Consider the following 10948-nt stretch of genomic DNA (forward strand, 5'->3'; position numbering starts at 1 on the left):
ACATAATAGAATATCATACCATATCATTGAAAAACTCAGCTACACACACACACACACACACACGAATGAAACTCACGGTATCAAGTAAGCCAGATACAAAAAAACATATACTGCTTAACTCCATCTATATAGTTACAAAATAGACAAACTAACCTGTGGTCATATAAATCAGTGAGTGGTTATCTTGGGGAAGAGTGGAGGTTAGAGACTAGGACAGAGCATGAGGCTTGCAGGGTAATGGCAATGGTCATATTTCCTGGATCTGGCTACCATTTACATGAATGTGTTCACTTTATGAAAATTCAGGGACCCAAGGGGCCTTCGAGGTGCCTTAGGTCGCTTGCTTTGGTCTCAGAATCGCTGCCGCCATGGCTAGTCAGTCGCAGGGGATTCAGCAGCTGCTGCAGGCCGAGAAGCGGGCAGCCGAGAAGGTGTCCGAGGCCCGCAAAAGAAAGAACCGGAGGCCGAAGCAGGCCAAAGAAGCAGCTCAGGCTGAAATTGAACAGTACCGCCTGCAGAGGGAGAAAGAATTCAAGGCCAAGGAGGCTGCGGCACTGGGATCCCGTGGCAGTTGCAGCGCTGAAGTGGAGAAGGAGACCCAGGAAAAGATGACCATCCTCCAGACGTACTTCTGGCAGAACAGGGATGAAGTCTTGGATAACCTCTTGGCTTTTGTCTGTGACACTCGGCCAGAAATCCATGAAAACTACTGCATAAATGGATAGAAGAGAGAAGCACCTGTTCTGTGGAGTGGCATTTTAGATGCCCTCACGAATATGAAGCTTAGCACAGCTCTAGTTACATTCTTATGAAATGGCATTAAATTATTTCCATATATTATATAATAGGTCCTTCCGCTTTTTGGAGAGTAGCAAATCTAGCTTTTTTGTACAGACTTAGAAATTATCTAAAGATTTCATCTTTTTACCTCATATTTCTTAGGAATTTAATGGTTATATGTTGTCTTTTTTTCCTATGCCTTTTGGCTCAAGCAACATGTATATCACTGTTGACTTTTTCTTTCTTAGATCTAGTTTAAAAAAAAAACACCACGTAACAATTCTTTGAAGAAAGGAAGGGATTAAATAATTTTTTCCCTAACACTTTCTTGAAGGTCAGGGGCTCTATCTATGAAAAAGTAGTAAATAGTTCTTTGTAACCTGTGCGAAGCAGCAGCCAGCCTTAAAGTAGTCCATTCTTGCTAATGGTTAGAACAGTGAATACTAGTGGAATTGTTTGGGCTGCTTTTAGTTTCTCTTAATCAAAATTACTAGATGATAGAATTCAAGAACTTGTTACATATATTACTTGGTGTATTGATAATCATTTAAAAGTAAAGACTCTGTCATACAAAAAAAAAAAAAAAAAAAGAAAATTCAGGCTGGAGTGGTGGCTCACGCCTATAATTCCAGTACTTTGGGAGGCCAAGGTGGGCCGATTGCCTGAGCTCAGGAGTTCACGACCAGCCTGGGCAACAAGGTGAAACCCTGTCTCTACTAAAATACAAAAAAATTAGCTGGGCGTGGCAGTGTGCACCTGTAGTCCAAGCTACTTGGGAGGCTGAGGCAGGAGAACTGCTGGAACCCGGAAGGTGAAGGTTGCAGTGAGCCAAGATAGCACCACCGCACTCCAGCCTGGGCAACAGAGTGAGACTCTGTCTCAAAAAAAGAAAAAGAAAAGAAAAGAAAATTCAGAGCTGTACACATATGATGTATACTTTTCTGTGTAATATTTAAATTTTTCAAGTATATATATGGTAGAGGCCAGATGGGAAGATACTGCAGTAGTCTGGATGAAGGAAGATATTGTTTTTTTTTGAGACAGAGTCTCGCTTTGTGGCCTAGGCTGGAGTGAAGTGGCATGATCTCGGCTCACTGCAACTTCCACCTCCTCAGTTCAAGCGATTCTCCTGCCTCAGCCTCCCGAGTAGCTGGGATTACAGGTGTGCACCACCAGGCCTGGCTAATTTTTGTATTTTTAGTAGAGATGGGGTTTCACCACGGCAGCCAGGCTGGTCTTGAACTCCTGACCTCAAGAGATCTGCCTGCCTTGGCTTCCCAAAGGCGTGAGCCACCATGCCTGGTTAGATGTTGGTTTAGACTAGGGTAAGAAGAACCATAAAGTGATCCGTTTATGTTTTTTGTTCGTTTCCGATTTTCCATTTTGTAACCACTTTAGTAAGTATAATACAATCATCAGCAAATCTAATGTCAAAACAAAGCATTTTCTTGAAAGAGTAAATTTGAGTAAGCCTATAAATAGCTGTGAATAAATGTAGGTAACTTCCAGGTATATTAAAAATTAAAATCTTCTTATTTGACAGCACAAATAGAATCCTGGTACTAATTTAAGACCTAACCAGATTAGGAATACAAAATATACGGCCAGGTGCCATGGCTCACACCTGTAATCCTAACACTTTGAAAGAGGCTAAGGCGGGTGGATCACTTGAGGTCAGGAGTTCAAGACCAGCCTGGCCAATATGGTGAAACCCCGTCTCTACTAAAAATACAAAAATTAGCCAGGCGTGGTGTCAGGTGCCTGTAATCCCAGCTACTTGGGAGGCTGAGGCAGGAGAATCGCTTGAACCCAGGAGGCGGAGGCTGCAGTGAGCCGAGATCGCATACCACTGCAGTCCAGCCTGGGCAACAAAGGGAGACTGTGTCTAAAAAACAAACAAACAAACAAAAACAATATATAAGGCATTCAAGAAACATTTATCCTTCATGATACAAGGGAAAACTGGCCAGGCATAGTGGCTCACACTTGTATTTCCAACACTTTGGGAGGCTGAGCCCAGGAGTTCAAGACTAGCCTGGGCAACATATTAACACCCTGTCTCTACAAAAAATAAATAAAAGCTGGGCACGGTGGTGCACATTTGTAGTCCCAGCTACTTGGGAGGCTGCGTTGGGAGGATTGCTTGGGCCCAGAAGATCAAGGCAGTAGTGAGCCATAATCACACCACTGCACTCCAGCCCCCCAAAAAGGACGAACTAAATTCTAAATAACATACTACTTTAATTGTGCCTTCACATGGGGAACATCAAACAGTCAAACATCAACACTCAAATTGCCTACTGTTTTCCTAGGATTGCTACAAGTCTTTTATAATTTGTCTTATTCTCACTTAAACAATTAAGAAACTTCCTTCTAATCCAACTAGTTTATCAGCAAATATGCTGAAGCACATGCTGACTTCAGATGTCTGTGCTATATATATATATATATATTTTTTTTTTTTTTTTCCACTTCAAGAATCTCAACTGTGTCACTTCCCATGGCTCGTTCCATTTTTGTCTGTTATACTCAGATGTTGCCTGTCCAGAAACCCAGTTCTGCTGTGCTAGCAGCCCCTCTTCCTAAAACATGGCCCAGGATCACCCACATTCTTGAAGAGTGATATGCAGAAGTAGTTATGGTTCCTACCTGGCACACACCCAACACATTCCCATTAGGAGTGCATCCTAATCATCTTTGTTCTTGTTGTTTTGAGACAGGGTCTCGCTCTGTTGTCCAGGCTGGAGTGCAGTGGCACAACCAGGGCTCACTGCAGCCTTGAAATCCTGAGCTCAAACAATCCTCCCACCTCAGCCTCCCAAGTAGCTGGGACCCACAGGGGCATGCCACCATGCCTGGGTTTTTTTTGTTTTGTTTTGTTTTTGAGACAGGGTCTCACTACATTGTCCAGACTGGCCTTGAAATCCTGGCCTCAAGCCATCCTCCCACCTCAGTTTCCCAAAGTGCTGGATTACAAGTGTGAGCCACTGTGGCCAGCCCTAACCACTGCTGAAAGATGCTTGGCAAACTACATCGCATAGCAGTAATGGATAACATTAACTACAAAAAAACCTACGTTTAAAAAATATCTGTACTTCTGAAAAAAAAGAAAAACACCTAGTTTTCGTGAAAAATGTGTAACCATGGCTAGTAGTTTTAATCTCCCAAGCCAGGAAGAAAAAAGAAATCTAGGCCAATTAATTTAATTTTAATTACTTTTTAATTTATTTTTGAGAGGGAGTCTCGCTTTGTTACCCACGCTGGAGTGCAGTGGTGCGATCTCAGCTCACTGAAACCTCCACCTCCCAGGTTCAGGTAATTCTCCTGCCTCAGCCTCTAGAGTAGCTGGGACTGCAGGTATGTGCCACCATGCCCAGCTAATTTTTGTATTTTTAGTAGAGACAGGGTTTAGCCATTTTGGCCAGGCTGGTCTTGAACTCCTGGACTCAAGTGATCTGCTTGCCTTGGCCTCCCAAAGTGCTGGGATTACAGGCATGAGCCACCACACCCAGCCAATTTTTTTTTTTTTTTTTTTTTTTTTTTGAGATGTAGTCTCACCCTGTTGCCCAGGCTGGAGTGCAGTGACGCAATCTTGGCTCACTGCAAACTCCACCTCCCAGATTCAAGCAATTCTTCTGTCTCAGTCTCCCGAGTAGCTGGGATTACAGGCATACACCACCATGCCTGGCTAGTTTTTTTGTATTTTCAGTAGAGACGGGGTTTCACCATGTTGGCCAGGCTGGTCTCAAACTCCTGACCTCAGGTGATCCACCCACCTCGGCCTCCCAAAGTGCTGGAATTACAGGCACGAGCCACCACGCCCGGCCCCAATTTATTTATTTATTTTTTGAGACAGAGTCTCGCTGTGTTGCTCAGGCTGGAGTACAGTGGCGCAATCTCAGCTCACTGCAACCTCTGCCTCTCAGGTTCAAGCAATTGTCGTGCCTCAGCCTCCCGAGTAGCTGGGACTACAGGCATGCGCCACTATGCTCGGCTAATTTTTGTATTTTTAGTAGAGACGCGGTTGTGCCATGTTGGCCAGGCAGGTCTTGAACTCCTGGCTTCAAGTGATCCACCTGCCTCGGCCTCTGTAAGTGCTGGGATTTCAGGCGTGAGCCACCGGCGCCCCGCCAGGCCAATTAATTTTATTTCAGACTACCTTCACCCACAACTGCAGAGTCTCAGAATCTACATTTTCACACGCACCCCACCAATTCTGATCAAGTTCTACTCAAATAGAACACAAGGTAATGTTCTGGTTTCAAGAGGGAGACTAAATAAAATACATGTTTACTTTCATTTCCTCTATCATATTAATGTATTTAACATTTACTGAACACCTACCACTTGCCAAGAACTGTTACAAGTACCAGAATTTGTGTAGTTAACAAACCAAGTCCCTGCCTTCGGGGAGCTTCAACCAAGGAATGAAGTTATCCATTTTTAAAAAATAAAATATATCCCTGGGTATAATAAGTTAAATGTGGATTTTAAAGGACGTCCTAATCCCTGTCATTTTACTGAAAATGCTCAAAGGCAACTATTGTAAAACAAGACCATTTGCCCAACATTCTAATACACAAGTAGAACCCATATTGCTAAATAAAAACATACCTTAAAAGAAATTGAAAACAAACTATCAGGGCCATCTATCAGCAAACGTGTTGGTAATATTTTATTTTCAATAGGCTGGTAAGTCTCCTGGTTATTCTTCTAGTCTTGATAAAGTGTGCACAGTCTTAAACCAGGAACATATTGCATATCAACACCCCTCCCGATTATCCATTCATGGCTTACTACACCTGCCCAGAATTGTCTAGTCTCAGGTTAATGTGCTCCTGAATCAAGGACTTATCCCTCCTTCATCATCCTTCGTCACTTTTTCCCCAATCTGAACCCTTATTAAACAAAGTATGAGTTATGCCATCTGCTAAAATATAACCTAGCCAGAGAAAATTAAAAATGTTTTTCAAGTTTAGTCTTTTTCAAAAGGTAGCAAGCTAAGATGATTAAATGGGTAGTCTCATTTTTAAAAAAGCTGTTAAGACTTACACATCAGCTTTATTTTTGTGAGCAAAAACAATCATACAAACTCAGTATGGAACAACTCAACTCTTAACTTGTAACCAGTAAAGTGAACTGAATGTGAAAACCTGAAATTTATACAATAATTCTCAGAACATGCACAGTTGCATATGGCTACGTATTTCATGCTTTTTTTGTCTAGATGGTTTCAGACTTCTCTTTGCTGGTACACCAAAACCTAAGGAAGAAAGATAAAGGACCAGGAAAAAAAATTACACTTGGGCAAGTTATGGTATCTGCTGATTTTATACAGCAAAATCTGGTTTACCTTAACAATGCCATAATTCTATAGCACCATGACAACCAGGCTTTTTGCAAAACTCTTGTCAGTTCCCAAGAAGGAAGGAAAGTGAAAAGAGGAGACCCACGGGCAAGCTAAGCCCCGCTGGAAGATCAACAACTGGACAGCTTACTCCTGAGATTCCTTTCCAGCATACAGTCACCCTGGCTTTCCTCAAACGCTATCCAAAAGCACTTCAGTTTTATTCATGTTTGCAAACTTTCCAAGCTGACTCCAAGACATTATTAGATGTGGATCACTCCCAGAGGAACATCTCAGAGAAACAATGGTTAGTGAATTCTTTAAAGTGCAATAAATTGGAACAGACAAAATTCGGCATATGTATTTTGAGTTGGAAAGTTAAGGAAATAATTTATTGAATATACTTCGTCAGCTGTTACTCTGATATTCTTGTTTAAAAACCAAACCATCAAATTTATGTAGATTATGTCTCTCTCTTCCCCCAAACAAAAGCTTAATTCTCTTTTTTTTTTGAGACGGAGTCTCGCTCTGTTGCCCAGGCTGGAATGCAGTAGCACGATCTCAGCTCACTGCAAGCTCCGCCTCCCAGTTCAAGTGATTCTCCTGCTTCAGCCTCCCAAGTAGCTGGGACTACAGGCGCCCGCCACCACGCCTGGCTAATTTTTTGTATTTTTAGTAGAGATGGGGTTTTACCGTGTTAGCCAGGATGGTCTCGATCTCCTGACCTCGTGATCCGCCCGCCTCGGCCTCTCAAAGGGCTGGGATTACAGGCGTGAGCCACCACGCCCGGCCACAAAAGCTTAATTCTATAAAAAGATCAATTGCTATCAGTGCCTTTTTTCCCCCTTAAAATAAAAACAACAAATTATATAGATTTCATCTACCCCTATTTCCTAGATATAAATTAAATTTCTTCCACATTTAGGCAATTCCAAAACCAAAAGTCATCTTTGCCCATAAAAGAACTATTTGCACAAAGTACCTTATGAATTATAGTACCTGGCCTATCTACGCCATCTTTCAAAATAAAATCAGTAAGTAGAAAATAGGAGCCCAGGTTTCATACTAATATTGCATTTAAATTTTTTTATTGTATTTTAGAGACAGAGATTCACACTCTGTCACCCAGGCTGGAGTGGCACAATCATGGCTCACTGTAGCTTCAAACTCTTGGGCTCAAGTGATTCTCCCATCTCAACCTCCCAAAGTGCTGGGGTCACAGGCGTGAGCCACACCATGCCCAGCTGGAACAATAAAATGTTTAAGTTGGCCGGGCGAGGTGGCTCATGCCTGTAATCCCCGCACTCTGAGAGGCCGAGGCGGGTGGATCACCTGAGGTCAGGAGTTTAAGACCAGCCTGGCCAACACGGTGAAACCCCGTTTCTACTAAAAATACCAAAAATTAGCCAGGCATAGTGGTGGGCACCTGTAATCCCAGCTACTCAGGAGGCTGAGACAGAAGAATCGCTTGAACCCGGGAGGCAGAGGTTGCAGTGAGCTGAGATTGTGCCATTGCACTCCAGCCTGGGGAACAAGAGTGAAACTCTGTCTCAAAAAAAAAAAGTTTAAAGTTATATTCACATAATTTCCTTGTTTGAAAATGGAATTGATGGCAATCTAATTTACAGCAACCTATTTAAACATAATTACTAGAATATTTTAATTTTTCAGTCAGTCTTGCTCTGCTGCCCAGGCTGGACTGTAGTGACATAATCTCAGCACACTGCAAACTCCGCCTCCCAGCTTCAAGTGATTCTCCTGCCTTACCCTCCTAAGTAACTGGGATCACAGGCATACGCCACCACAGCTGGCTAATTTGTGTATTTTTAGTAGAGATGGGGTTTTGCCATGTTGGCCAGGCTGGTATCGAACTCCTGGACTCAAGTGATCTGCCCACCTCGGCCTCCCAAAGTGCTGGGATTACAGGTGTGAGCCACTGTGCCTGGCCAATTACTAGAATATTTAATTACTAAACATAGCAGAATACACATTTAAGCAAAACCCTCATTTGGACCACTTAAGAGTGAAGGCTTACAAAAACTATTAAAGTCTAAAGGAAATAGGTTTTGCATCTTTCCAATACGTAATAAAATTGCAAAGTCAATGTTTATAATGTATTAAGTAGAAGCTCAAATGCTAACTTTTAATAGGGGAAATTTAATTTGGACATACTTACTAGTAAAGTATCTAAAACATTTATTAAATTATTTTTGTCAAGTATCATCTTTACTCATAGATACTACCAAAGAGCAACCTAGACAGTAAAATTAGTTCCCATATCTGAGGACTCCAAATTAATAAATTTTAATATATTAATATTAAACAGAGCATGCATTTTTAGAAGGATGCAAATTTCTACTCCTTCACATCCAGAGATTAAATTTTAATTCAACAAAGCTAATGGACTTGGTAACACTTACATAGAACATGGAAATAGGTTCTGACTACATACATACTCCACATAACTTACTGAAAACTTAAAAGAAAACCCAGTTGCTTATTTCATGGCAGCCTGGTAGAATAATTACGTAATAAACGACAATAAGAAAAAGCCACTTATCATATAGTCTAGTCTTTATTGAAAGACTTACTTCAACTGTTTACAGCTTTGGCTTAAGTTGGCCATTTTAGCCTCTCACTGCCAGCAGACATAAAAATCAAGTGGGAATGGCACGGGGGTTGGGAATGGAAATACTAGTAGAGAAATTATGAGAACAAAGAATATGGCAGTCAGTCAGAAACACATCACCAAAATAAATCTCAAAATAATTATGAAATAAGAAACATTTCCTTGCATGCCAAAAAAATCTCTGCTGATGTTTCTGATGAACGGGGTGGGGAGCAACGATTCTTAGGCTTAAGTTGGATCAAGATAGCATTGGGTCATGTTATAAAATTGTCTGTTAGCTCAACAGCCATACTTTTAATTAATTAACTTATTTTTTGAGATGGAGTCTCGTTCTGTCGCCCAGGCTGGAGTGCAGTGGCGCATTTTCGGCTCACTGCAACCTCCACCTCCCAGGTTCAACTCTCCTGCCTCAGCCTCCTAAGTCGCTGGGACTACTGGCACCCACCAGGATGCCCAGCTAATTTTTTTGTTATTTTTAGTAGAGACGGGGTTTCACCATGTTGGCCAGGCTGGTCTCAAACTCCTGACCGTAGGTGATCCACCACCCACCTCAGCCTCCCAAAGTGCTGGGATTAGGTGTGAACCCCCATGCCCGGCAACAGTTGCATTTTTTTTTTTTTTTTTTGAGACGGAGTCTTGCTCTATTTCCCAGGCTGGAGTGCAATAGCACAATGTTGGCTCACTGCAACTTCTGTCTCCTGGGTTCGAGACTCTCCTGCCTCAGCCTCCTGAGTAGTTGAGACTACAGGCACGGGCCACCACGCCTAATTTTGTATTTTTAGTGGAGACGGGGTTTCATCATGTTGGTCAGGCTGAGCCACCTGCGCCCGGCCCAGTCGTAGTTTTTAAATGGTACATTTCATTTGGATAAGCAGCTTTGTATTTAAAAAACCACTTAATGGCCAGGTGCAGTGGCTCACGCCTGTAATCCCAGCACCTTGGGAGGCCGAGGTGGGTGGATCACGAGATCAGGAGATCGAGACCATCCTGGCCAACATGGTGAAACCCCGTCTCTACTAAAAATACAAAAATTTACCGGACATGGTGGCGTGCATCTGTAGTCCCAGCTACTCGGGAGGCTGAGGCGGGAGAATCACTTGAACCCAGGAGGCGGAGGTTGCAGTGAGCTGAGAGGGCACCACTGCACTCCAGCCTGGTGACAGGGCAAGACTCCGTCTCAAAAAAAAAAAAAAGGCCAGACACCGTGGCTCACGCCTGTAGTCCCAGCACTTTGGGAGACCGAGGCGGGCAGATCACGAGGTCAGGAGATTGAGACCATCCTGGCCAACATGGTGAAACCCCATCTCTACTAAAAATACAAAAAAACTAGCTGGGCATGGTGGCATGTGACTGGAATCCCAGCTACTCAGGAGGCTGAGGCAGGAGAATCGCTTGAATCTGGGAAGCAGAGGTTGTGGTGAGCCAAGTTCTTGTCACTACATGTACTCCAGCCTGGCGACAGAGCAAGACTCCATCTAAAAAAAAAAAAAAAACAAAAAACAAACAAACAAACAAAAAAACCACTTAATATGAAATAACTTCCATTAACTGATCATAAAATTTTGCCCTCTTTCAGATTAAGATGAAGGACACTTCAGTCACATGTTTACTGTGGCAATATAACTAGTCTGGATAATTTTATTAAATCATAGAATATACAGTCAGGAAACACTACAGCTATATTTAGCTGTTAGTTATCTCAATAAGCTACTTAATTTACTGGCAGACCAAAACAGGCATACTAAGCATTTTTAATTTTATCGATTAAAAAAAGTCTTCAGTTGTTCAAGTTTCACATATATTCATAAAATTTTTAACTCGGGGGCACAGTTAACATAATTTATTGAGTGTTCTCCCTATAAAATATAAATTAACTTTTCCAAAAACATTCCTTAAAGATACTATAAACAAAAGAAATAAGGGTATATTTTATAACAGAAGAGTGTAATAGGTGACCATTATGGTAAAACTAAGGTGCCATAAAAAATTTGGCCCAGCTATGAATTTCAGACCCTATGAATTTTTATGTTGAATACATTTGGCTGTATTGCTAAGTGGGAAAAGGAGGAAAGTAATACCAAAATTATTGTGATCACCAATTTATAAAACCATCATTATTTTAAAGCTAATCGTAAAACTTCAAATGTTTAGAGAATAGTAACTTGTGGGTACCAACTGCATCTTACCATGTA

General features: G+C 41.9%; 1 protein-coding gene across 1 annotated transcript; it reads left to right on the plus strand.

Moving 5' to 3' along the window:
- The first annotated feature begins 313 nt into the window (after positions 1-313).
- Positions 314-1291, plus strand: LOC100436385 (V-type proton ATPase subunit G 1-like). The gene has a single exon (XM_054522959.2). The coding sequence runs from the start codon at positions 369-371 to the stop codon at positions 723-725; it is 357 nt and encodes a 118-aa protein (XP_054378934.2). The 5' UTR covers positions 314-368; the 3' UTR covers positions 726-1291.
- The last annotated feature ends 9657 nt before the right edge of the window (positions 1292-10948 follow it).

This window comes from Pongo abelii, chromosome 8, assembly GCF_028885655.2.
Source record: "Pongo abelii isolate AG06213 chromosome 8, NHGRI_mPonAbe1-v2.0_pri, whole genome shotgun sequence".
Taxonomy (NCBI): Eukaryota; Metazoa; Chordata; class Mammalia; order Primates; family Hominidae; genus Pongo; species Pongo abelii.

What these genes read in the sequence shown, in the direction of transcription:
- LOC100436385 (XM_054522959.2), top strand. Translation starts at nt 369, where the DNA reads ATGGCTAGTCAGTCGCAGGGGATTCAGCAGCTGCTGCAGGCCGAGAAG.